This window comes from Microtus pennsylvanicus, chromosome 13 (genome assembly GCF_037038515.1).
Source record: "Microtus pennsylvanicus isolate mMicPen1 chromosome 13, mMicPen1.hap1, whole genome shotgun sequence".
Lineage (NCBI taxonomy): Eukaryota > Metazoa > Chordata > Mammalia > Rodentia > Cricetidae > Microtus > Microtus pennsylvanicus.
In genome coordinates this window covers 58,656,345-58,683,665 of record NC_134591.1, presented here as the reverse complement: position 1 = coordinate 58,683,665, position 27,321 = coordinate 58,656,345, and the positions used below count along the sequence as shown (strand labels likewise).

The window sequence follows — 27,321 nt, the reverse complement described above, 5'->3', positions numbered from 1 at the left end:
TTGGTTGGTTGAAATAATCTTCCCTTGGCTGGTTTATAAGTTTCTATAGATTCTTGTCCTGACATTTTAAGCGTTTTCTCAAAATATTTACAACATGGAACAACCTGAGTTAAACTCTAAAAAGGTATGATCATTCTGTAGAATGATCTTACGTAACCACACTTACCTCCTAGCCAGTACTTTAGATTCTATACAGAAGGGATTATTTTATTTGCTGGCACCTTCTCCTCTTCACACTCAGCTGTCAGCTTGTCAGCCAGCCTCTTGTGCCTTAGCCCTGCCAGCTGTTCTCAGATGGTACTGCCTAGTGTCACTGTCAGTTGTGATAACTGAGACTGCATCCCGGCCTCTGTGGTAGGAATGGGATATGTGACAGTAGATATATTCCTTTTGATATTCTTGAAATATTGGGAACTCAAAAAGCAACAATATTGCCCTAAAGTTCTTATTGTGCTCCTCAGCATGGTCATAGGTGGACAGAAGTCATTTTTATGTAACAAAAGGTCAAAATCAAAGAGCATCTAGGGCAGCCAGCATTCCCTGTGGCACAAGCTCACCTACCATGGCAGGCGGGAGCCCTGGACCACCAGTGTGCAGGATTCAGGATGGTGACCTCACGGGTCTGCAGCAGTCTCAGGCCCTGCAGGTCATGGATGTAGTATGAAAAGCACAACCTAGTAGTAGTCAGGCACACAATTAAATAGCATGTTTAATTATCTCACAACAGATAGTGCAGCAGTAGAAATTGTAAGTCCTTTGTTTAAAAAGTCACTTTCCCTGAAACTCCCGACACCATGGCTGAGGAACTGGTGACAGGGCCAGAGGGATTAATAGTCTTCCAAGGAGCTGAAAGTCTCCAAGTTAGAGCTGCCTTGAGAGCAGCCAAGAGACCTATAAGGAACAGGCACCCATACACTCAAGCACTCACGCGTGCAAAGGACACAGAAAAGACATGGATGGAGGGACAAGGAAGGGACCACAGTGGGGCAGTCACACACATGCACGCGAATGCCACAGAGTTCCAGTTCCAGTCGATCTGTGGCTATCTCCTCTGGGAGAATGAGGGGTGGCCTGAGCCTGGAAGCAGGAGCTGGTCATCCCCAGCAAGCCCTCTATGTCCCTGATACGGTCAGTATACAAGCCAGCTCTTGAGATGAGGGGCCAGGCAGCAGTTAGTGGGCAAGGATTTCTCTTGGCCTAGGAAAGGCAGGGCACACTGTCCCAGAGAAGCTAACAAAGACTATGCCGAGGGCAAGCTGGTGGCACTCGGCTCTGGGCTCAGCTGCACTGTTCTAACAGCAGAGAAGAGGCTAAGGGGCTGGCTGTGTCTGCTCTCAGCAGGGGGCAAGGAACATGTGTGCAAAGTGAGGCCCTGAGATGAGGATATTGGGGGGGCCTACCACATAGGTTCATAGAGGAAACCTTCATTCACAGCTTCATTCAGGGGTTCCTATAAAGGGTCTGTGGATTCAAGTACCAGCAGTTCTGAAGAGGGCTGTTGGGATGGAGTGACCAGCACACGCTGGGAGAGCAGCTGCCCTCAGACCCAGGAGGTCAGGAACCAGCCTAGACGTGCTCCGGCCTCTGGCACTGGGGCTCAATTTGATGAGACAGACCAAGGAGTTATAAGATCTCCTCCCGTGGGCTCCTGGTCTTCAAAGGTGTTTGCCCATTCGGCACAGATCCATTCTGACCATGCAGGAGTTTGCCTTTCTCCCGGTCTGGCCATGTGAAGATGGCATCATCGCTGTCCAGCTCCGACTCTGAGTGCATCAAGCTGCTGCTCAGCATGGGGCCTTTCTGTTTGCTGCCTGCCAAGAAAAGCCCAGTGTCAGGAAACACCTTCTGAGGCCTGAGCCATAGCCCATCCTCATCTCTGCCTTGAAAGGAGACAAGGAAGAAGACCAGGCATCCTACAGGAAGAACAGGTGGGAGGAGGGCTGGGCTGCCTAGAAGAACACAGAGAGCAAAGCCTGGAGATGAGACCTGGACTCTGCTATACCCCTGAGCTTCGGTTGGTGTGGCCAAGTGGTGGTCTGTTCTCCTTCATCACATCCCTGGACAGAGCTACATAGTGAGACCCTTCTCAACACACATACGCACACACCCAAAAATTAAGATTTTAAAATGGGTGGATTCTCTTTCAGGTAAAGTCCCAAGCAGCCATGTTATCAGAACACACCAGGTTCTGTTTGTTTGTTATTTTGTTTTTTGAGACAGGGTTTCTCTGTAGCTTTGGAGTCTGTCCTGGAACTAGCTCTTGTAGACCAGGCCTTGAATTCATAGAGATCTGCCTGCCTCTTGTGACTCCTGAGTGCTGGGATTAAAGACGTGCGCCACCACCGCCTGGCACACACCATGTTCTGTAAGAGGCATCTGGGGCTGGATTGCTCAGCAGTTAAGAGCAGTAGCTGCTACTACTCCTCCAAAGGGCCTAAGTCTTATTTCCAGCACCCACAACACATGGCTTCTGTAACTACATCTCCAGGGTATCCCAACACCTCTGGACTCCATGGTTCATGTGGACATACACTTATGCAGATAGCACAACTACACATAAAGAATCTTTTAAAAATCCATAAAACTGAAACTCTAAAGTCACCTTCACAGGTTTTCCCTCACTGTAGAGACACAGGGATGAACTATTTGTCAACAGCTTTAGGGTAGATCCCATTCCCAGAGAGAATGTAGGAATAGCCAACAAGATCACTCCAGCAGTGTTCTATACTGGCACTGCCCAACCACAGGAGCTAGCTCTCCACTTGTTAAAAGTGGTGGCTACCAGGTGAGTTGTACTTCAGTCAGGCAGTCCACAACATCGCCGTCCATCCGTGTAAACATCAATGGCTCCTGAAAAGACTGGTGGGCAGCCTTACAGCTCTGGGTGCTCTCTGGACTCCCAAGGCCGGCTTCAGACCTGACCACTCCCATCCCACTCAAAGATCACACCCTGCGGTGGACCTCATCCACATCTGTTTTGGCCATGCAGTGTGGGCTAAGGCCCACTATTACAGGGGGTATAATCCTGGGGTTTGCCTGCAGTCACATCCAGAGCCTCAGGGCACCAGTGCGGCAGAGCCACAGAAGAGCACTGGCACCATGGGCCTCTCCAGTGTGGTGGAAAGAGTGACAATGGAAGGTCCAGGAAAAGGTGCTTCTTTTTCCCTTTTTTTTAAATATTTATTTATTTATTATGTATACAATATTCTCTCTCTCTGTGTATGCCTGAAGGCCAGAAGAGGGCGCCAGACCTCTTTACAGATGGTTGTGAGCCACCATGTGGTTGCTGGGAATTGAACTCAGGACCTTTGGAAGAACAGCCCTTCCCTTAAATGCTGTTCCTTCTCCCACAGCCCCTCCACTGGAGACCTTAAAAGAGCATTCACTTCCTTCCTAGTACCCGCACCCTCCTCTCTTCCCCACAGCAAAGGACAAGGACCTTTAAGGAGATCCCCCCTGGTTGTGCAGCCCCATCTCTCACCCAGCACCTGTCTACCACAGCTCCTGCTCATGTACTTCACCCACTAAAAATGACAAAGTTGGGGAACAATCAGTGAAAACTATATACACACATCGCTGGAACTCAACAGTTTTCCGAGTCTAACTCATAGAGCTTCATGTGTGTGTCCTCTAAACGGCACAGGGATGAGCAGTATAACTGGTCAGTAAATATATACCTGTCAGTAGATGACTGGGTGCGAACCTGCTGTAAGGAACATGGGTGAAAGCGGCCCAGCATGTGGCACCATTTGCAATCTGACTCAGATACTATTAACCTGGGCACTGGGCGGTAGCACAAAGGGGGACAGGGGCTGATTTCCCTTGTGACAACTCCACCTGCTGTATTTCCAATATTCTGGCAAACAGAATTGCCACTTTTGTGAGTGGTAAAAAAGTAATTTTGGCCAGGTGGTGATGGTGCATACTTTGAATCCCAGCACTCAAGATGCAGAGGCAGGCAGATCTGAGTTTGAGGCCAGCCTGGTCTACAGATCAAGTTCCAGGACAAACAGGGAAAGAAACCCTGTCTCAAAAAAAAAATTAATTTGGGCTGGAGAGATGGCTCAACGGTATTGAGCATTGCCTGCTCTTCCAAAGGTCCTGAGTTCAATTCCCAGCAACCACATGGTGGCTCACAACCATCTGTAATGAGGTCTGGTGCCCTCTTCTGGCCTTCAGGCATACACGCAGAAAGAATATAATAAATATTTTTTAAAAATTAATTTGATTTGGTTCCGCCTACAATAATAGAAGGAACAAATAAAAGCAGATCTAAACCTGCTGCTGTCAGACTCTGGGCTCTATCCTGTCCAGTGTAGCACCTCAGCTCTGCTCTGCCTCAGAGGGGGAATCCTTGCAGCTCCCTTCATGACACGCCCACTCTAGGAATTTCACCACCAGGCCCTGCCCTGCATGCAATCTGGTCATGAGTTCTGGCCTTCTGTCCCCCTTGTTTGAAAAAGGCTTAAAAATCCACAGGGCATATGGTTCCCTACCCCTGACCTCTACAGTCCTCCACTCTGCCAGCCAGCCCAGCAGGCGGCTGTTAGGATCCCCAGAGTCAGGACTTTTATGACAATGCTTCCCCTGTGCAGCCAATCTTGGATGCCTGGGTCTTTTTAGGGCTGGACCCACTTTTGAGGTGCTGATCCTATCTGGCAAAGAATCCCATCTTTCAGTCCTGACCGACCATTCTTCTCTAAGAGTCCTGGTAACAACTGTCCCGATTCTGTCAACATCTAGATAGGAATCAGCTCTGACCCTGTCTGCTCCTCTGCACCGTCACCACCTCCTCAGACCAGGCTCCCTATCTGCAGTTCTCCCGTTAGCCTGCTACATGTCGTCACTAGAGTCACTGAGCATGTTTGAAACATCACATTGTGGTACCACCCAGACAGATGCTCAGCCCTAACCCCACGTAAGACACCCCACTACTCTTAGGGGGAACCTCAGCAAAGACCTGTTCATCTGTATCCAGCCTTGGGTCACTCACTCTGGCTCACTTTGCCAGTGTAAACAGCTTTTGTCCACATCCCCAAATGCCCTCTGCCCCTCCAAGCAGTGAGACCTCACCCTCACATTCCTGTCTGCAGTGCTGCTGACCGATCTGATGCTGCTCATCCTTCACACTCGGCTTCACTGCTGCGTTTTTAGTTTTAAACTATCTCTCCTTCCTTGCTGTGAGCATGTGAGATTATGCACACTTCTTCCAGTTTGTGGTTCCTGGAGCTTGAATGCAGGTTGTCAAAACTGGTGGCAGCACTTTCCTGCCGAGCCTCTCTCGGGCCTCCCTCCCATGGTGTACTCTTTATTAAGACCTTTTACCATCATTCTGTAGAGTTGGGAGTGTGGTTTTGGGAGGCCAGAGAGGGATGAGAAATAAACTGTCTGAACATGAAGCAGCAGAACAGATTGGAGGGAGATGAACAAAGAGGGAAAGTAAACAGATACAGAGGCCATGTAACCAAGCCAAGAAAAGCATTATGAAGGAAACATGGTCAGGAGTAAAGCCATAGGGGCCTCGCTGGCCACTCTGGAAGCTAGCTGCACACCATATTTGTTTGGGGGAGTGTTCCGACTGCTGCTCTGGTAACTAGGCCCACTTCAGACTCAGGACTCACAATGGAACTGCCTGGGTGCAGAGCCCAGTTGCTTGTGAACACTCATTCTCTGTAGATCTGTCTTCTCTGGGGCAGAGGGTCTTAGGCCTGTCTCCACCATAGCCTCTTCAACACAAAGCTTTAAGCAGAAGGGTGTTTAATAAACACTTTTTTTTTCTGAGACAGGATTTCTCTGTAGCTTTGGAGCCTGTCCTGGAACTAGCCCTTGTAGACCAGGCTGGCCTCGAACTCACAGAGATCCGCCTGCCTCTGCCTCCCAAGTGCTGGGATTAAAGGCGTGCGCCACCACTGCCTGGCTAATAAACGCTTTCTGTAAAAGCAGTTTAGAAACAGCTTACGTGGAGAACAACTCCCACAGACAGATGACCTGTCCTGGGGCCCTCATGAGGGAACCTCAGGAAGGGCTTATTTAGCAGGAGTCACAGTGGGACATACCCACAGACATCAGGAAAGCAGCTGCCCTAAGACTGAAGAGGGTGGGGTAGGAGAAGTCAGAGAAAAGCAGGTTACGATCTGGTCTCTGCCTGGAAGGGACAGACTGCTCAGGTTCAAGAGACTGAGGCCCCTGACAGTGACCACAGGGTCACTGAGAAGCAAACCTGGGATGAGCAGGCAAAGGAGCACGAGGTGAAAGGAACATGGGGACTGAACACTCAGTTCAGCCCTCAGCACCAGCTCCCAGAGTCCTACCTGCTCGGGCGCTTGGCTTCAGCTCCAGGCTCTCCTGATCAGTGGCATCCAGGATCTTGTATCTGCTTTTCCTCCTGGGTTTTCCTTTTTGCCTAAAAAACACAACCCCCATCTCTGCTCAGGAAGGAGGTCTGTGAGGCTCCAAGTGCCGAGGCTGCCCAGTGGACAGCACCTCTCCTTACTTCTCAGCCAAAGCAGGTGGCAACCTGAGACAAGGGAGTTGTGGCCGTTGTGGGATGGGCTGGCTAGAAAGCACACCGAGAGAGGCAGTGCACCCTGCTGAGGGTTATCTGGCTGGTGGAGCTTTTCAAAAGCCATACTTTTCTAAGTTTTAAATAAGGCAATATAAGATTTAGTCCCAACTCTCTCAAATTGCTATCAGTTGAGTATTTAAGCCTGGGTTTCCTTATCTGTGGATTGGGAGAAGGCTGTTGGGGAATATAAAAAAAGATAATGCCTTCTGAACGTTACCATGACACACAAAACTCAAAACTTTTGGTTCAGGTGTTAGCACCACAAGCAAAAGTCTTGCACATGCCAGACAAGTGTTCTACCACTGAGTTATGCCTGTAGCTTGAAATCATGCTTAACAGTGAAAAATAATACAATCAATGTAACCATAAAATAATTAATACAGCTAGCAAGGCTGTCTCAAGTAAAAACAAACTAGACCATGCAATCATGACCTCAAGTCTAAGTCTATGTGCAGGTGTGAGGATGGCTCAGCACTGCAGAGCACATGCACCCGGCCACACCTCCACCAGGTGTGAGGATGGCTCAGCACTGCAGAGTACATGCACCCGGCCACACCTCCACCAGGGTCCCCACCTCGCAAATATCTGCAGTGACACCCCTTAAATGAGGGCAGTGCTTCTGCCTTCAGGAGTGGGAAATGAGGATTTTTTCTGCCACAGGCCTTAGGTGGTCAAATCCCATCCCAGAGACTGGTTGCCTGTAAAGAAGGGTGCCAGGTACCTCCTCATGGAAAGGTTCTATGACTGGAGCCACACAGACTCCAACACATACTTGTCAGCACCCTTCACCTTACCTCTTGCAGCAACAGACAGTAGTCCAAGACAGGATTCCCAAGGCAACAACAATGACAAAGGTTGCAATAATAACATACAGCACGCTCCATTCTGCAAAGAAATCACAAGGGAAAGAATGTGCTTGGCTCCCTGGGGAGGGTGAGTGGAAGCTTGGAAGCGTCTAAAATGCCCATGTGTCCCAGGCCACTCCAGCAATGTTCTGGGCACTGCCCACTGTGCAGGGGCACAACTCTAAGATGGGAATGTGGGCTCCCATGAGGTCACAGCATGCAGGCACTCCACAAAGACAAGGGGCCGCCTGGAAGCACATGGGATTCAGGTCACAGCATGCAGCTGCTCTGACTGCTGCAGAACCCTCTGCTGGCATTCAGAAAGTGTGGAGGAAGGGACCAAAGAGTCCTCTGCAAACAGAAAATACAGAGTTCTGCCTGCTCATCTACCTTGAACACCAACACCTACCCCCGCAGCACAGCGCCATTCTGCAGCCAAGCTGGCTGGCATGAAGCCACACACTCACTCACCACAGTTGCTGTCTCCGTCCCTCAGCTGCACCTTGATGAAATTCTCCATCCAAAATGGGTCACAGATACAGCGCTTGGTAAATGAGTCACAGTGGCCGTGGTCAGAACAGTTCAGCTGACATGCTGAAGGTGGCAGGAAAGAGGTAAGCGTGAGAAAGAGCAAGGCAAACAAAAGCTTCAGAGCTGATGGAAATTGAAGTCCCTTGTTTCATGTTAGCTTCATGTTGATAGGCAGGTGCCAGACCCCGGTCTAACAGCTCCCGAGTCTCCTTTTGCTGTCTGCACTAGTGACTGTCCATCCGGCATGCTTCCTCTTCAGAGCAATGTAATTCCAGAAACAATACATAGAATACTATCGACTTTAAAAACCCAAAGTTTTAAAAGTAGACAAGTATCTATTAAAGCACTAAGGAAGAGGCTCTGCCGTGGGTCTGAAGCAGCGCTGTGCGAATGCTATTGCCCACAGAGTACCGCCAACCATGTCAGTTCTTTGGCCCCAGAGTCACCAGCTCTGTTAGTGCTGCCTGCCTTCAAAACTGAGGGTGATGGTGAATCTGGAGGCAAGGCTGGATAAAATAAAGACACAAGTATTTTCTTCCTCAGGCTCACAGTTCCCTGAGCACAGTCAGGGGCCTGTGGGCCCTGGGGTAAGAATCTCCCTCCGGGTGAAAGGTTGTTTGCCTTAGGGCTTTGTTCCCAGCTTCCCATGACTCACTGACAGTGTTGATTTCCAGGGCTCTGAATATCAGGAAGTCAGCCTTCTGCTTCCGCAGTTCACTCTTGAGCATGGCTGCCACCTCATGGCCTTTGAAGAGCTGGTGGGGAGGCTCATTCTGAACAAAAAATAACATCTTGGTGCTGTAGAGACAGACAACAGTGAGTGTGCTGGAGTGGTCCAGAGTGGCTGCCATAACCTCATCCACTAAGCACCCTGTATCCTGTGGTGACACGCACTGCCGCAACAGCCCAGCGAGAAAGATGCTTTCTTCCCCACCTTCATTTTACAAGAGGACAAAATGGGGGCCCAGAGGAGCTAACTCACCCAGGGTCACACAGTTCCGGCAGAGCCAGAGCCCCACCCTGTTACACAGGACCCTAAAGTTTACCCATTTACGATTACCCTGACTACCAGCAACTATGGTCCACACAGCTAGCAGGAGAGCGAGAAAAAGCAGGGTTGGATGTGGCCCTATCCCTGCTTCCAGTCTTCACTAGCTATGTAGCTGGTTTGGTGCTTGGGTTACTAATAAAGCACGCCACAGCACTTCATGAATGTAAACCGCTGGAAAGACTGCCCATACGCCCAAACAACAGACTCCGCAGCAGGGTTGCTGGGCTGAAGTGACGCCACTCCAAGCCCAGAATCTGTTTGCATTCTGCCTGTCATCTGAACTTGGGTCTCTCTGATGGCCTCTTCCTTAGCATCACAAAGCAAACCTTCCGAATCAGTGGGCCACGTGGACTTACAGGTTTGCCCAAGATATTGACCCCTTAGCATAACAGGGTGGCCGAGGGGCCCTAAGTATCCCAAACGCCCTGGCCCAGCTGATTCCAGGACAAGCTACCCTAAAGTACTGCAGCATTGTCCACACGTGACATGACATAGAATTTGGGCTGAACTGTCCTACTTCTGACTGACTAAAAGCTACTTACTACAAAGTGAAGCTAACAGTAGGGCCCTGCAAATTCCAGACCTGATACAGTCTTTACCATAAACCATTCCTCCTGTAATCCATGTGTACAGCTTTTATTTTGTCTCTACCAATAACCCTCACATCTTTATCTCCATTTGCACAGGACAAATAGTGACTAATCTGTATCAGCAGAAACTCGCTGAAATTATAGAGCCCAGGTCTCCGCCTCAATTCAGCGTGTCTCAAAATAAACTTGTGGTAGTAAGTAACAGCCAGGGCGGTGACACGTACCTTTAAACCTACTACTCAAGGCGGAGGCGGGTGGACCCCTGTGAGTTCTAGTCTACATAGCAAGGTCTACGCAGTGAGACCCTGTCTCAAAATTAAAAGCAAACAAACAAAACTGTTGTGGAATATTAGTTCCATTCGTGTATGCTGAGGAACATTGGTTTAGTGATGCAGAGGTGTGCTGCATCCTTTCCTGCTGCACTTGTTTAACTCTGTGAAGCTGTGTTAGTTTGCCTGCCTAAAACACCTGATGGTCTAAGAAAGAGCTGATCGGCCATAGCAAAGGCCAAACAGTGCTCCCAGCTGTGCGGTGAGGATAACACAGTCATCTCCCTTTCAGACTGGAGCTTTGTGAACATAACGGGTCTCTTCTGACCTTGTTCCCAGAGCCAGTTTGACTTTTTACCACAGGGCCTGAGGCCTGACTGGCAAAGTACCCACCCTTCTCCACCTGGCCCCACTGCTGTTCAGCTGGGAAGCCTTGTGACCCCCAGGATTTCCTTTTCTCTCCACATTCATTGTCCAGCTACCTCTGCTCCGTGTACGGCTGAATCTTTTGCACAATGATGTCGGAATCCAGCACCCCCAGGAGAACCCCAATCTGGCGAATGAACATCCCTTTCAGCCTCTCCGTCAGCTGGCTCACATTAACATCCAAGATGATCTCCACCAGGTTGTTTTTCCTGGGATCTGGAAGGCACAAGGATCAGTCATGGCTTCAGAAATGAACGGTTAAAACAGGCCTGTCACTGTGTTTTGCTTTGGCACAGGAGGGGAAGTGGTGACAGCAGTTAGACATTCAAGTGGGAAAGAAGAGGAGCAAACTCTTGGTAAAGCTATCAGGAGCAGGCTTGGAAAGCTTCCCACCACCCCTGCCACCCAAATCCCAGGGTAAGGCACAAACCATAAGGCACCAGGCTTCATGGGGAGGGGCAGAGGTAGTGAGACCTGTTTGACAGGCACTGCTGAGCTCTCCAGTTAACCATGTCAGCGGTCTCCCCAGACCCCACCACACTTTCAGGGATATGCTGTACTTTGTTCATAAATTCTGGAGGGAGAATACACCCCCGACCGTCCTAACAGTGGTGTGGATGCAGCCAACACAGGGAAAGTCCAGGAAGCCAAGAAATGGCCTCAGTGCCACACTGTTGACCTCTAGAACTGAGATGTGGTCATACTTGCTGGGCATAGCTGAAGCAACCATGGGTTGCCCAGAAAATCTTGCCTGCAGACTTGGATGGGAGAGCCAGGGCTGTAGCCTGATTTTCAACACACATGAGACCCTGTTTGTTTCAGTCACTGTTTTTCCTAGAGGCATGACAAGGACTAAAACCCTTCCCAAGGCAGAGCCATGCCTGAAGCTGACCAAGAGTAAAGAGCTAACATCTCTACTAGGGGCCATCAGCCCTGCCCACTGCCATCCTCCCTATCACCAATGCAGCCACCAGCATCACAAAAGCAAGTTTCTATTTAAGGACATTAATTTCTGAAAACCTGAGAAGTGTGCAGGACATCACTTTACTTCCCTGGATTGTCAGATAAAGCCTGAGGCTCAACTTACAAAAATAAGTTATTTTGTACATTTGGGTGCTGATGAGACATCATGACTCAAGCCGCTCCTGTGCTCAGATCCCATAGTACCCGAGCCTGCTCGCAGACATGTGCGGAGAAGGGCCTGAGTTGGGACACAAGGTCTGACAGGGCACAGCCGCCCTCTCTGAGGCTAGGTGTTTGCTCACCAGGCCTCACTTCCACGGTGGTCCGGTCGGTGTCGCTCTCACCCTTCGCGTCGGTCACTCGCAGATGAAACGTGTAGGTTCCCTCCACCAGGTTAGAGAGGAAGAGCACAGGGTGATGGTCCGACTGATTCAGCACTTCCTGTAAGGGTGACAGCACGGGTGTTGTGGGACAGAATGCCACTCCTTTCCTGGAAGAAGCTGCTGCTTGAGCCACACAGCTCTGCGGTGGGCCAGTCACAGCATCGCCCTTTACGGCCCCTAGGGTCAGGGGCTAGAAGATGCTGTGTACACCAATTTCTAGGGTGACTCACAGGAAGGCATTTGACTCCCCGATTCCAGAGCACAATCTAGGTTTGATACAGGGGTGTTGTGGTTAAAACAGATACTGGAGGGTAGGATCCCCCTTTCCACCTACCCCTACCCTGACTTTACACAGCACTCCCACTCCGGCTCACTCACCCCTGCAGCTGGGCTCGCCTCGTCTCGAGTCCACAGGTAGCTGACTATCCCCTTGTCATCCGAGGACCTGGAGCCATCCAGCTCTGCGGTGCTTGTGGGCAGGGTAACCACCACATTCCCGGTGATCTTGGCTACTGGCGGCTTGTTTATTTCTAACCAAGGAGACATCATTGAAACAATGTGACATTCTGGAAAAGCCAGATGCTGCTTGTGATGCGGATGAGGAGCTAATACTGAAGAGCTTTAAAGGAGAGCTGTTCAGTGCACGTCCAAGGTGTAGAGCAAAAGCCACTAGAGCGGAAGCTCCCGGGTTCTCCCGTTAGTTGCACACGGAGGAGACGGCGTGCTTTCAGCTCTCTACTTCAAATTTAGAGACTGGAGATGAAGGCCAGGGGCGCTTAGAGCCCAAGACTCTGGTTTTGCTGGTTAACACCAGGACCTCTCCTTTCAAATGCTGCTCCCAGGGTGCCCCCCAGCGTCCGTTCCCTCCCACCCCATTCACCTCGCAGGAAAAGGAAGAGTGTGATCTATGGCACAGAAGCTCGGCTGGCCGGGGTTACACAGTTTGGTCAGCACACTGCTCGGATGTCATCCACTGACAGGGTGGTTTTTCTACTATGAGCTCATGGCCTCTCCCAGTCCACCCCAGTGAGGCCAACACACAAGGCTGAGGGACAAGCCAGACAGATAACCCAGGACAACTCCAGTGCAACAGTCATTCCAGCCCCTGGCAGCAGGGGTCACTGTTGCTACCAGGAAGTCACAGAAACCCCAGATCCTAGGATGGGGCAAACTTAAAATGCAAAGAAAACAAATTGCTTAATGCCTCCACTATTCATTTGAGAAGAAAAATCAGGAAAGGAAGCAGGGGATGGGGTAGAGAGTGCAGAGAGGAAGGGGTTTAAAATCAGTTACTTACAGTTACTCTCAAAGATTGTTTACGACATTACAGCTGCCCTCCCCAGTCGGCTTCCCTATCTCCCCTTTAATCAATTCTGCCCCCAAACAGGACGAGGTGGCTTCCTGGGCCATCAGACCCCAGAGGCTGCTGCACAGACACAGCAAGACGCACCTTCTTTGACAATGACATTCACGGAGCTCTGGCTCTGCAGGTTCCTCTCATCCTTGACAGTCAAGGTGAACACATAGGTCCCCACTTGCAGCCCAGTCACGGTGGCAACGCTGCTGTTGGAGTTCTCCAGCTGTACCCCGTCAGGGCCCCTAGACGAGACAGCAATCAGAAGGCGGAGTGTACCTGTCGGCTGCTCTCCTGGCAGCAGGAACTGCAATTATTGCCTCAACTAAGACAGGAACAACTGTTTCCCAAACCTCGACAGAAAATGTTTAAAAATATTCTGTTTGGAGAAAGTATCACTCGGCCCCAAAACACAGTCATCTTCTGGTCAGAAAATGTCACTCGTCAGCTCTTAAACAAATATAGGCTTATCTTTTATATGAGCTTCTAGAACATTCAAACTCTTCATTATTCTAGTTTATATAAGAAATAGTCCTCTGAGCAGCTCTGCTCAACAGGATGACCCAGGGATCAGGTTTCTGAAAAGCTTTTCTGGCCCATTAGCAGGTTTGCCCTTGCCTGCAAAGATGCAAAACACACTTCTTATCCACACTCGGGAGTCCTCCTGAGGAGAAGTTGGGGGAAGGATGCAGGCCAGGGCTGCAGAGGGGCTCTTAGGACAAAACTGTCTTCTCCCTGCTCTATAACTGAGTCTCTTCCAGATCAGTGCCACAAAACACTGCGACACCACATCCTGCCTGCCTCCTTCCCACTGTGTCTCATGGCACAGCAGCCTTCAGCAGGCTTCCGGCCAGCACACAGGCAAGGGCTTCACACAGCCAGAGCCCTGCACACCCACGCATCCCTCCAACTGAGGACAACCAGAGAAAGCTGCCAGCTCCCAGCTCTGCTTTTGAAACTTATTAACTCTGACCAGAGTGGCCTCTCCTGAGTCTGTCTCATCTAGGAAGCAATCTCTAACTGCAGGTACCACTGACATTCTGCCTGAGGGTTCCTGAGGTCTGCCTTCAATAAACAGTTACAGCAACAACACAGTGAGCTAAGGGAGACCCAGATCTCCAAAGCAGCAGAAGAGATGTCTGGTGCCTGACATAGACTGCCTAAGTAGAAACTAAAGCCTTCTCTACCCATCTCCAATGCTATAACAAAGTGTCTGTATGTATATGGGTGTGTGGGGGGGGAGCATATATGTTAAGACTAAACCCCACCTGTCCTGTAGCTGCTGTTTTTGGAAATAAAGAATTTTTCAACTTCCCTAGAATCCCTTCACTTCCTGCAGGATCCTGTATACAATTTAAGTTCCATTTGTTATGGTTCATAAGTGCTGAAAGAAACTGTGCAAACAAAAATGGATCGCATAGGTAATTTCAATTTAAAAAGTATTATCTTGGCTACAGTCTTTGACCTTTAGCTAACTTAACTGAGAAACAATGTCTCTCAAGAACAATAACATAGGCATGCTTTTGTTTTATAGATAAATTTTCAATTCCTCTTAGTAGCTGCTTGCTCATCCTCAGCTAACCTTACCAGTTAGTTTTGAACAATGGTATTTTTCTGCTCCATTACCTCTCCAGCCTGCCTCTCAAATGTAATTCAACTACACATTGGCAGATGGAGTGGACCTGCAGGAACCCCAGGACCACACTACCTGGGGAGACTGATGATGCACATTCTTCTTAAAAAAAAAAATCAGAAAATCTTTCTAAAGAGCTGAAATTTAGAATTATAAACATTACTTTCTCCTCTCCTGAATAAGCCAGTAGGAGTGAGTCAAGCCTGAAAAACAAGTAGAACCATGCTCTTCCAAGGCCAGGAAGCTATGCACAGAACACTCACTGGGTCTTCTCCCAAAGATAGGAGACAATTCTCTGGTCATCCGTGCTCTTGCTGCCATCCAGGGTTGTGCTGTCCACTGGCAAGGTCAGCTCTTTGTCTGGGCCTGCATCTGCCTGGGGAGGCTTGTTGTTCTCTAGGACAAAGAAATGCGGCTGTCTAAAGCAACCCTCCAGGTGGTAGAGGAAAGGACCCTTGGGGCATCTGTTCTGGTAGCCATGGGAACTCTGCCTCTTAGCCCAGAGCTTTACAAGGTATGTGGGAGAGAGATGGATGCCATCAGGGGACTCACAAGAAGAATAAGACTGACTCACGTCAAGCGATTCTGAAAACAGTGAAGTTTTAGCTCTGCAATCTAATGCAACAGGGTAGGAAGCAGGAGACAGCTTTCTAGATGAAGTGGGCTTCACACCACTCCTTTAAAATCACGTGACACTTGACAGGTGTGGCTCCCCCTCCCAGGCCACCTCAGCACACTGTAACTAGCAAGGGAGAGGCACACACTGAAGCTGAGAAGCCTCCTCTAGCTACGAAAGAGGGCAAGGGAGCAACAGATGTGGTTCTGCCTTCTACCTCTCTGCTCCTTCAGCTCAGAACTCAACCCCTTCTCTCCCATACTCCTGAGGAAGCAACTTACCAGGCTGCACAATCACAGTCACTTGAGCGGTCGCCTGCTGGCCTATTGTGTCTGTCACTGTGAGCTGGTAGGTATAATCTCCTTCTTGCATTGCAGACAGCTGCAGGGTTGGCGTTCTAACTCCCTACATGCGGAAATTCAGGAATGAGCAATGACTCCCAGGATCACAGCACTGCACACAATGCTAACTTGACAGAAATGGTTCATTCAGGTCTTTAACCCTAACTTGGTTATCACCTCCCAGCTCAGCACAGTGAATGACCACTGAAAGTCCAGCACGAGAGAATTTCTATAGATTCTGTGACCTCAGAGAGACCTGTCAGAACACATCAACTACAATGGGTCAAGCATGCCTTGAGTTGTGTCTAGAAACCCAGAGATACAGAATCCTGCCTGCACACCAAAAGGAACATTGTAAAGGAGAGGCAAACCTCCAACACAGGTGCTTCCTATAGAATAATACAAAACCTGGCAACCTAGGGCTGAGTCCAGTTTGTAGGTATTTTGTTTGGCCTGTAGTCTGAATAGTTGGAAAATTCCACCCGAGAGTCTCAGTTATGTCTGGACTAGGGCCCTATCTCCACGTGACAGCAGCCGTCAGACTGCGGAGGCCAAGGGTCCTCCAGCACAGCCCCACCCAGGTTACTCCACTTATTTAAATGCCCTGTCTATTCTGCAATACTTCTAGGGAAGAGCTCCTTTAGCCAGACGGTCTACTCCAATGAGTTTATGAAGATTTGCGCCCTGGTTGCATCTGTGTAATTTGACTCTCTAGGTTGGGTCACCCGTAACAGACACATTTCTTAGCTAGCCTCCTAATAAGGTTTCAGATAATGTGCTAGTCAGAGAACCTAAAATTTTCTGAATTAGTTTGGAGATTAAAAAAAATCTAAATGCACAAAACTGACTTTGTTAACTAAAATGGAACAGAAATAAATAAACCTTGAGTGGGAGACCCCAACTCAGAAACTTCCTGCCGCCTGAGTGAGAGAAGATATGAGCATGCTCTCCTACCTGCATCTCCACCACCTTCCCTTTGCTGCTTGGGCTGAGGGACCACTCGTAGCTAGTGATGCCATGGTCATCAGTACTCTGGTTTCCAAAGAGGGTGATGGAGTTCTGAGGCAGGGTGATCACTTGGTTGGGACCTGCATTGGCCACAGGAGGGTAATCCACAGCTTTGTTCACTGTAAGGCTCGCAGTGGTGGAGTTCGTAGCCCCATCAGAGTCAACGACAGTCAGGCTATTGGAGAGAAGAGTTCAACAGGGAGGTTAAGGGAAAAGGAATAGACCCGGAGGACTGAGTGTCAGTACTGGGCAATACCACGGTGGCAGGAGTTTCCACTCCTCCCCATCCTGTTGGAAAAGCAGGGTGATGTTAGAGACATCTGAAATTGACTGAGGGTTTCCTTGCACAGGGTGAAGTTCCTAATGCTTTGGATCTACTGAACACAGACACAAGCTCTGTAAAGTCTAACCTCCTTGCATCTCCACACCCATATAAAGAGAGAAAAACCAAGTTGCCCACAGTTGTGCAGCTTGACAGCAAGGGCCTCAGAATTTGTAATCCAGGCCCTATATGTCAGCAGCAGCAGACTGCTCTGCTGCCTGTGTGTGCCCATGTGCTAAGACCCTGTAAGTGTTGCAGAGAAACCCTAGCTGCCCTTGAATACACAGAGATCTGTCTGCCTCTCCTATCTCTGGAGTGCCAGGATTACAGGCACCCAGCACACCCGGCTCAGAAACCCATTCTTAGGAAGCAATAATCCCTGACCTCCACTCCTGCAGAGCTCACAGACAGCACACCTGGGTCTGCGGCAGGCTGTCCACCATTGTTCTGTTTCAGCCATGGACACATCACAAAAATGGATGTGGACATCCTGGACACAGAGCTCTGGGACAGACCAAGAAGGTTGGCTCCAGCAAGGCAGGAGCTTGAGATGGGAATGAATGCTCCTACGCAACATGCCCACAGTATGTGCAGTGAGAAGCAGAATTTGAGAGGGGAAATGTTCTTTTATAAGAGCAGGCTTCCACCTAAACGATGCCTTCCAGCTGAACAGCCTAAAGCTTCTCACACCACCTCAGAATGTGAGTGTAAGTGAGCGAGGAGTTTGGGATCCTTCCATTTGCTGACAGAAAGAGGAAAAGCTCTGAAAAGACATGCCGTTTGTTTAGCCCTCACCAGCAGCCTCAGACACCCCAGCCATCTGCGGGGCTTCCTACCAGCCTTACCTGTCACCTGTGAGCTGCAGAGAACATGAGTACTGCAGCCTTTCCAAAGAGGCACAGAAACTTAGATACACACACAAGATCAAGTATTGGAAAAGGGCAATCATGGTGTTCGCTTCTTCCCCTGGTCCCCTGACTTCTGTCAGGAGGATTACAGGAGCAATTACAGACATAAAGGCTGTGGTCCTTTGTTCTGACTCCCCTGGAAGGGTCCCTGACTGGCCTTCAGAGTATTAGACTCAGGTGGCACCTGCTACAGGGTGGGAGCAAGCTAATGCCATGTAAAAGCAGGAGAAGACAAATAAGCAATCAAACAAAAGCAAAATGCTAATCAGGGCCACTCTCATATCACAGATTTAAAAAAAAAAGAAAGCATATTCCCTATACCCATTTACCCCCAAATTGTAGGTTATCAGTGTGGTTAATAGCTCAGGTTCTGAGCTAGGCAGTGGTAGCACATGCCTTTAATCCCAGCACTCGGGAGGCAGAGGCAGGTGGATCTCTGTGAGTTCGAGGCCAGCATGGTTTACAAGAACTAGTTCCAGGACAGGCTTCAAAAGTTACAGAGAAACTCTGCCTCAAAAACAAACAATAAAAAAAGCTCAGGCTCTGATGTGGAGCATTTGTTTAATGAGGTAAAGATGTGTTACATTTGCTGTTCCAAAATGGGGCCCATATTTCCACATAGGACCTAAGGAAGCTGAAGAAAGAAGGAAAAGAAAACCCCCAAACAAACAAACAAAAAAATGGAGATGACTCCTTTAAGAGGCTCTACCATACAGCAAACACTTGAGTAGCCAGCACATTAAATAGAAATGCTTGCCACCATGAGGGCACCAGCTTCCTAGAGCTGGGGCAGTTAGACATAGCTCCCAGTTGAAAGCAGCCCTCGATCAACCTCATAGTACATAAAGCTTGGCTCTCATGGATCTGAGCAGGATGGAGCCAGTCATTAGTGCAAATGCCACTTAGCAGTTTAAGGTTTGCCTCACACAGCCAGAAAAGGCTGGAGACATGCAATAACAACAGGTTCAGAAGGGAAAAAACTATAAACCAGAACTGGCTACAGAATGTTTTAAAATGTAAAAGAAAGAAAAAAAAGGGTATAGACAGTCATAGAAAAAATAAATAGTTTATAAATAATAAGGTAAAGACTTTAAAGAGAGAATAAAGTGCCAGGCATTGGTGGCACAAGCCTTTAATCCTAGCACTCGGAAGGCAGAGGCAGGTAAGACCTTTGTGAGTTTGAGGCCAGCCTGGTCTATAGGAGCTAGTTCCAGGACTGGCTCCATAGCTACTGAAAAACCCTGTCTCAAAAAACAGAGAGAGAGAGAGAGAGAGAGAGAGAGAGAGAGAGAGAGAGAGAGAGAGAGAGAGAGAGAGAGAGGTAAAGTAATATAAAGGAAAAAAGTCACATAAAAATGGGAAATATGGGACTGGAGAGATGTCTTTGTGGTTAAGAGCACTGACTGCTCTTCCAGAGGACCTGGGTTCAATTCCCAGCACCCACATGGCAGCTCACAACTATCAGTAACTCTAGCTCCAGGGGATCCAACACTCTCATACAGACATACGTGCAGGAAAAAGACCAATTCATATAAAATAAAAATAAACAAACCATTTTCTTAAAAGATGGGAAATACACAGGGAGTCTGGATCCTGTATGGTGTTGTGATGACTGAGTTTTTTTGAATGCTCATGAATGAACAACAGCTGCAGAGAGACATGGGATTGGAAGAGGGCTGCTGAATTAAACAGCCTACACACCCTAGGAATGCTTCAACTTTAAAATGGAAGTCAGAAAATGGATTGGGGAAGAGGTTATGCTTTTATTTCCACAGGAAACAAAAGGCCATGGATTCCTTCAAGGTTAAGAGAGATGGATGGGGGATTGGAGAGATGGCTCAGTGGTTAAGAGCATTGCCTGCTCTTCCAATGGTCCTGAGTTCAATTCTTGGCAACCACAAGGTGGCTCACAACCATCTGTAATGAGGTCTGGTGCCCTCTTCTGGCCTGCAGACATACACACAGACAGAATATTGTATACATAATAAATAAGTATTTTAAAAAAAAGAGAGATGGATGGGGTTTGATAGGGGAGGGGGATGAGGAACCTCCTGAAAATCCTGGCTACAGATACACAGAAGTAAACTGGGAAAGACTACAAGACAGGTGACTCATACCGATCCCTCTGCATAGGGACAGCTCTGAGACCGGACAACAATTGACAACTAGTGTTCCCAGAACTAGACCATTGTCTCCATTTTCTCAGGAAGCTGTCTAGAGAATACAATGTCCACATTCCTACGCGGTGAGGTGGCTGGCTTTGGTCATTTGATTGGTTATAGATTTTTGTCATCATTTATGGAGGATATAGGAATATAGGATAAAAAACAACTATTAACCTCAAATATTTTACATTGGTATGAATTTTGGTATATTGATACAAATTTAAAGTTATTTTTGTATACCTTAAGTATGTTTCTACTCTTGTTTGGGATATTGTGCTTATATAGCTCATTATATAACTTAATTAAAAATTAAGAAATGCAGGTTAAGCTGGGCGGTGGTGGCGCACGCCTTTAATCCCAGCACTTGGGAGGCAGAGGCAGGCGGATCTCTGTGAGTTCGAGGCCAGCCTGGTCTACAAGAGCTAGTTCCAGGACAGGCACCAAAGCTACAGAGAAACCCTGTCTCGAAAAACAAAAAAAAACAAAAAACAACAACAAAAAAAAAGAAATGCAGGTTAGTAGTTAGTCATCTACAATAATCAAACTTGTAGTCATGTTAGGTATGTTTTCAAGGTTAAATAGATATATTTTAGATAGTCTTCAAACACTTTAAAGGCCTACAGAATATGGTATTTAAGATGTTTAATAACCTAAGGTTTTTGATGACAGTGAGACATGTGTCTGCTCCTGGCAGCACCACTCTACTTCAGAAAAGATGATTGGCATTCAAGAACCTCCATTTGGAATTTGCTTTCATTGTGGCAATGCTAGCCCTTTGAGCAAGAAACTGCTTTGCCTTGACTGCTGGCAGTGTGCTGGACAAACTGGACAAGCCGAACACAAAGGGAAAGACTGTGGAACTTTGCCAAAACAAGGTGAACAGCTCTTCAAAATTCCTGCTTCACAGAAAAGTATTCCAGATATTCTAGGCCTGTAGGCCAAAGTTAGATGCCCCAGTGTAGCAGAGGAACTTTGGGTGACTGTCCAGGCAGCCAGATGTCTCTGCTTCTATAGTTTTGGAAGTTGCTTGCTCTGCACTTCCTGTTTACTCAGGTAATATTATGTCCTTCTGGGGTCTTTGATGGAGTTGAATAGTTAGTTATAGTTACAGTTTTCCTTAGTTATGATAGAAGGTAAATTAGGTACTGAATCAAGATAGAATAAATAATGGGATATTTCCTCTGAATTCGCCAAATACAAATGGTCTGGATATTGTAAATGCAATTCTTACTTGATGATTGTTCTTATTGTATACAGTCTTACTGTGTTAAATTTAAAACTTTTCTTTTTATTTAGACAAAAGGGAAAATGCTATGGAATATTACTTTAATGATGTAAAGATGTGTTGCTGTTTCACCTTGCCGGCCTAAGGCCCCTGACTGGTCAATATCTGGGCAGTAGAGGGATGGGCAGGGCTGGCAGGCAGAGCGGATAAGTAGTAGGACAAATCTAGGCTCGGGAGAACCAGGCACACAAGGGAGAAAAAGAGGTAGATACCCAGAACCAGCCAAGTAGCCACCAGTTAGCCAGCCACAGAATAAGACATAGAGAATGAAAGAAAGATTAAAAGCCCTGAGACAAAACGTAGATAAAGAGAAACAGGTTAGCCGGGCGGTGGTGGCACATGCCTTTAATCCCAGCACTCGAGAGGCAGAGGCAGGCGGATCTCTGGGAGTTCGAGGCCAGCTTGGTCTACAAGAGCTAGTTCCAGGACAGGAACCAAAAAGCTACGGAGAAACCCTGTCTCGAAAAATCAAAAAAAAAAAAAAAAAGAGAAACAGGTTAATTTAAGTTATAAGAGCTAGTGAGACAAGCATTAGATAAGGTCGAGCATTCATAACTAATAAGAAGTCCCCATATCATGATTTAGGAGCTGGTTGGTCGGGCTGGAGAGATGGCTCAGTGGTTAAGAGCATTGCCTGCTCTTCCAATGGTCCTGAGTTCAATTCCCGACAACCACATGGTGGCTCACAACCATCTGTAAAGAGGTCTGGTGCCCTCTTCTGGCCTGCAGACATACACACAGACAGAATATTGTATACATAATAAATAAATAAAATAAATATTTAGGAGCTGGTTGGTGGCCCAAAAGAAAGCTTGCTACACTCTGAAGTCAGATTACTATGTGACCTTGGGTAAATCACTTAACCCTCCTTGTGCCAAAATTTCCTAATCTGTAAATAAGAATAAGCAGACTTCTTGTTTAAAGGATTAAATGAGATGCTGTGTGGTAGGGGATCAGAAAAACACTTTGCATACAGTATGTATTCCAGAAATAGTAGTTATTACTGTCCCCCTTTTTTTGAGATAGTCTTGCTATTTAGCTCCGTATGAGGTCCCTGCCTCAGTCCCCTAAGCGCTGGGGTTACAGGTATGTGCCACTATGTCCAATTTTGACATTATTTTTAAAAAGGATCAACCTAGCCCCAGGTTAATTCTGTATTAAATGCCATATGAGAAACTGAAGGCAAGAACCAACTCAAATCTCCCCTCTAAGCCAATGAGATAGCTCCAGGCTGCATTGGGGATCATTGTCCCTTCCTCTTAATAGCCAGTGAGTGTCACTAAGTCACAATAAGGGCTATGCTAGGATATCAACTCCTGTAGAGGACAAAAAGGCCTAGTGCACATGGATAGGCCCTGGCGAAGCCAGGAAAGTTAAACACATACTGTACTTCTTCAGGGAAATAGGTGCACGGCTGTTCTTCCTGGAACACTAGGAATGATGTAGTTTTACAACCTGGTGATCCTTTGCTGTCTGATGAGAGAGGCTCCGTGGCATCTCCCAGAATTTGTGTTGTTACCTATCTAAGGCCTTTACCTCTACATCTTGAGCATTGTTTTCAGACCATAAAACCCATGTTGTGAGTGATGTCACTTGTGCTGTACAGCACCCAAGTGACTTCTGTGCTATCTTAGGGCCAGGCCAGTCTGGACTCCCACAGCCACTAACCTGCCTAGATCCTAATCCTTGGGCACAATCTCTGAGTCAACAATACCCACTCTTGCAAAGAAGTCAGATGCACTTTGTAAGGAATCTCAATGTAAACATGTCTTAAATTGTTGTGTACTTAGGACTGAATTAATTGTTATCTGAATACTTTTTTTAAAAATTGTGCTGTACTTAAATATAGCTAAAGTAAAATGATCTGGGCCAGACTTTAGAAGTCCTGATATAGCACTGGTTACAATAAAATCCGGCTGAGCGGAGTTCATTCTTATCTCTTCTTCGATTATATTTTTTCCTTCTGCTGTAAAACCTGCAAGGGAATCCCCATGAACTCCATGCTACCAACAATGTCTAGAACTCAATATATCTTAGACCCATGGAGGACAGGCACCCAGGCATGAGCCACACAATGAGAGGTGCTAGAGAGAAACTGATTACAAGAGGGAGGACGAGTCATACTCTCTCCTCTGGACAGATTATAGGGCCTCATGGGAACCTGAAGTCTGTAAATTAGCTAGCATTCCTACAGATGAGAAGGGGATTCAAAGAATAGTATATATTATTTGAAGATTCTGTGTGTATGTGTGTGTGAGAGAGAATTGTGTGAATGTGTGAGTGAGAATTGTGTGTGTGTGTGTGTGTGTGTGTGTGTGTGTATTAAATCCAGGAATGAGGTGGGATGAGTCCTGACTGGAGGATTAGAAAACCGTTTTTGACTTCTAGCTGTGTGATCTCAGAGGAGTTACTAAATACAAACAACTATACCTTCCCCTACCGTCTGCATAAGATGCATGGTACTCATTACTAGTATATTGTAACATAAATTATGCAAATACAGGAAATGCACTAGAGTCAGCCTAAGCCTTATGAAGCACATTTTAAATGTCTATGCTAATTCTTCAGGACTTTCTACGAATTAAATTAAATTTTCTAAAAAGTCCCAATAAAGAAAGATTCCAAAAATCATCTTCAGACTGCTAATGAAAAGTAAAGTTGCTGGCCAGGCAGCAGTGGCGCACACCTTTAATCCCAGCCCTCAGGAGGCAGAGGCAGGTGGATCTCTGTGAGTTCAAGCCCAGCCTGGTCTACCAGAGCTGGTTCCAGGACAGGCACCAAAACCACAGAGAAACCCTGTCTCGAAAAAAACAAAATAAATAAATAAAAATAAAATAATATTCCTGGTAAGACTACCTCTCAAGATAAGAAAGTGAACTACCGCAGTTTTCAGCCTGTCAATGAAAGAGCTGACTAAGAAAAAAAAATGCTCCTTCCTTGCTCTGTGACAAGTTACTTAGGCATAGCGCATGTGAGCTGTCTGGACGACTCTGCTTTTAATCTTCTCCCTACAATCATTCACTGAGAACTGGATGTAGCCCGTGTGACTCCTGCTGTGTTGTCTGGAGGACTGTGTTGGGGTGTAGAAGTTGTAGTAGTAGTAGTAAGGGGAAGGAGGGGGAAGGAGTTAACACGGGCTAGAAGGAAAACATCAAAAACGAGAGAACTAGAAGGGAAACTTCAAGAGTAAAGACAGTGCTCGCTTCGGCAGCACATATACTAAAATTGGAAGGATGCAGAGAAGATTAGCATGGCCCCTGCACAAGGATGACACGCAAATTCGTGAAGCGTTCCATATTTTTCTTGGGCTGGAGAGATGGCTCAGTGGTTAAGAGCATTGCCTGCTCTTCCAAAGGTCTGAGTTCAATTCCCAGCAACCACAAGGTGGCTCACAACCATCTGTAATGAGGTCTGGTGCCCTCTTCTGGCCTGCAGACATACACACAGACAGAATATTGTATACATAATAAATAAATATTTTTTTAAAAAAGAGTAAAGACAGAGTTAGAAAGAACACATGAGTACAGAAAATGAAAGAAAGAAACCATCAAAAAACATATGAGTGTCCTTTTCCCCTAACCCCCTCAGAAAGAAAAGTCTTAGCTTATGCCAATACAGTGGATTCCTTTTGAGCCCTGAGATGCCTGGAGGATGCCCCCCCAGATAGCAATACACAGAGAAACCCTGCCTCAACAAACACACAAGAAGTCACCATCACTGTGACCAGTCACCACGCGACTAACCCCTCCACCAACCCCAGAGTGAACAGACATTTTCAGAGTTGCTCCTACAAGGTTGACGTGAACTGAATCCTGATTTACCTGAAAGTGTAGTTCCCGGGGATGAGCTTACTTAGTTTTAGTATGGCTGTGTCTTCAGAGATCTTCACTTCTCTCAGAGGCCCCTTGAGCTCCTCCCAGTGGTACTGGACAATTTTATCGTCATCAGTGCTCTCTGGACCACAAAGAACATCAATTAGGAGACAATAATGTTGAGTCTCAGCACTTACCCAATCTACACAAACCAAGTAGCCACATAGAGAACTCAAGCTAGAAAAACATAAAATTAGATTCTCTCTCCAAAGCAGTTTTTCCCCGGGAATACTGGGTCAGTTGGTCCCTTAGGGGTGTTCCTGTGTCATTTCCTAAGGACTCTAACATAGGAAATCTCATTAAAATGCTATTGTGTGAAAAAGGAAAAACAATTCTTAAATGCATGAAAGTAATATTGAACCCTCGCTTAAAAGAAATGAAAATTAAAAATACTCTTTCAGATACTATTTTTTAACCTATCACACTGATTTAAAAAAAAAGTTTCAGACCATTGAGATGGCTCAGCAGTAAAGGATTTGCCACCAGGCCTGACCCCGAGTTCAGTCTCCAGGCCCCATGTGGTGGAAGGAGAGAACTGATTAATGTTGTCCTCTGACTTCCACCACCCTCCCCTAGCACACACAGCAAGAAAATGAAATAAAAATTTTTGTTTCACAGCATGGTAAATGTATGGAGAAAAGGGCTCTCATATTAGCTGAACTAATACAGTTTATTGCTCTACATGGCAACATGTATCTTCACTACTAATTAATGTAATAATTCTAGAAATTTACCTTACAGATATACTTTCATGCATGTTAAACATCATGTTGACAATATTATTTGTGGTAGCACTGCTCATCACAGAAATGAATTCAAGTGACCTAAACGGTCACCAACAGATACCGTAAACAAGCACACTGACAACAGAACCGTAAACAAGCACACTGACAACAGAACCGTAAACAAGCACACTGACAACAGAACCGTAAACAAGCACACTGACAACAGAACCGTAAACAAGCACACTGACAACAGAACCGTAAACAAGCACACTGACTCCACACTCAGCAGAAGTCATCTTTGAAAGTGGGATAAGCATTTCATGCACTGATCAGACAAATCCTCCACACGGAGCTGAGCTCCATCACAAATGACAGTGTATGTGACATGTGGCCGTGTGGGTCAGAGCAAAGATGCCGCCGCATGTGCAGTTTCCAGATATGCAGAAAAGCCCTCTGCAAAGACACAGACAACAACTGCAGTCACTGCTGTCTGGAGGACTGGGGGACACTCTCCTCATGCTGTCTTTGCATAGTATTCAACTTTGACCTTCCAAACTATGAAACAACAAGTGGTGTTGGAACCCTTCTACCCTTCCTCTGACACCCGCTTCCTTCTGGGCCCTTCCTCTTAACAGAGCATCGACATCTAATGCTGAGCCCTCCTTAAGTGTGCTCTGCTAGAGCAGGGGCTGCCTTGGTCAAAAAGTGTGTCCGTGTGCCAAGACAGGCAGAGTGATGGAGATGGAGCAGATCAAAGCACAGGACTGAAACTACCTGAGCACTTTGGGTTGGGGCTTGGTTTTTATTCTGTTTTCCCAGTCCAGCTCCTGTGCATGCTATATAAACACTGCACCACTGAGCCACATCCACAGCTCCTGTGCATGCTATATAAACAAACACTGCACCACTGAGCCACATCCACAGCTCCTGTGCATGCTATATAAACACTGCACCACTGAGCCACATCCACAGCTCCTGTGCATGCTATATAAACAAACACTGCACCACTGAGCCACATCCACAGCTCCTGTGAATGCTATATAAACACTGCACCACTGAGCCACATCCACAGCTCCTGTGCATGCTATATAAACACTGCACCACTGAGCCACATCCACAGCTCCTGTGAATGCTATATAAACACTGCACCACTGAGCCACATCCACAGGTCCAGAAACCTCGGTCCACAGTCACAGTGAATAAAGATGATGGCTCCAGAGCACATGCTGCTCTTCCAGAGGACCAGAATCCATACCAGGTAGATCACAACCATCTGCAACTCTACTCCGTCTCTGGCCTCTGGGATACCTTGGGTACATGCACATACATACCCCTACACATAATTAAAATAACAACAATAAATCTTCAAAAATCATTAAAACAAAACAAAAAAGAAACATAGACCCAGGCCAGGTACACAGTGAGCCTCTCCAGGAGGCTGACGATAGCCTATTAGGCAGTGATGTCTG

The 27,321-nt window shown here is 47.1% G+C and overlaps 1 protein-coding gene and 1 non-coding gene across 4 annotated transcripts in view; one reads left to right on the top strand and one right to left on the bottom strand.

Annotated features, from left to right (window-relative positions):
- Positions 1-691: 691 nt before the first annotated feature.
- The window catches only part of Kiaa0319l (KIAA0319 like), a 107,000-nt gene continuing 80,370 nt past the window's right edge, over positions 692-27,321 (bottom strand). For all 3 annotated transcript variants that reach the window (XM_075944952.1, XM_075944951.1, XM_075944953.1), the window contains exons 9-21: positions 25,077-25,209; positions 16,522-16,750; positions 15,508-15,631; positions 14,874-15,006; positions 13,074-13,222; positions 12,002-12,153; positions 11,543-11,681; positions 10,334-10,493; positions 8,597-8,739; positions 7,882-8,004; positions 7,360-7,450; positions 6,312-6,403; positions 692-1,811 (exon numbers count right to left, since the gene is read on the bottom strand). In XM_075944952.1, the coding sequence (XP_075801067.1) occupies positions 1,624-1,811; positions 6,312-6,403; positions 7,360-7,450; positions 7,882-8,004; positions 8,597-8,739; positions 10,334-10,493; positions 11,543-11,681; positions 12,002-12,153; positions 13,074-13,222; positions 14,874-15,006; positions 15,508-15,631; positions 16,522-16,750; positions 25,077-25,209 (1,856 nt within the window). In that variant the 3' untranslated portion in view covers positions 692-1,623. The remainder of the gene's footprint in view (positions 1,812-6,311; positions 6,404-7,359; positions 7,451-7,881; positions 8,005-8,596; positions 8,740-10,333; positions 10,494-11,542; positions 11,682-12,001; positions 12,154-13,073; positions 13,223-14,873; positions 15,007-15,507; positions 15,632-16,521; positions 16,751-25,076; positions 25,210-27,321) is intronic.
- Positions 24,451-24,557, top strand: LOC142834551 (U6 spliceosomal RNA). The gene has a single exon (XR_012907634.1). It is a non-coding gene; the product is annotated as a U6 spliceosomal RNA (small nuclear RNA).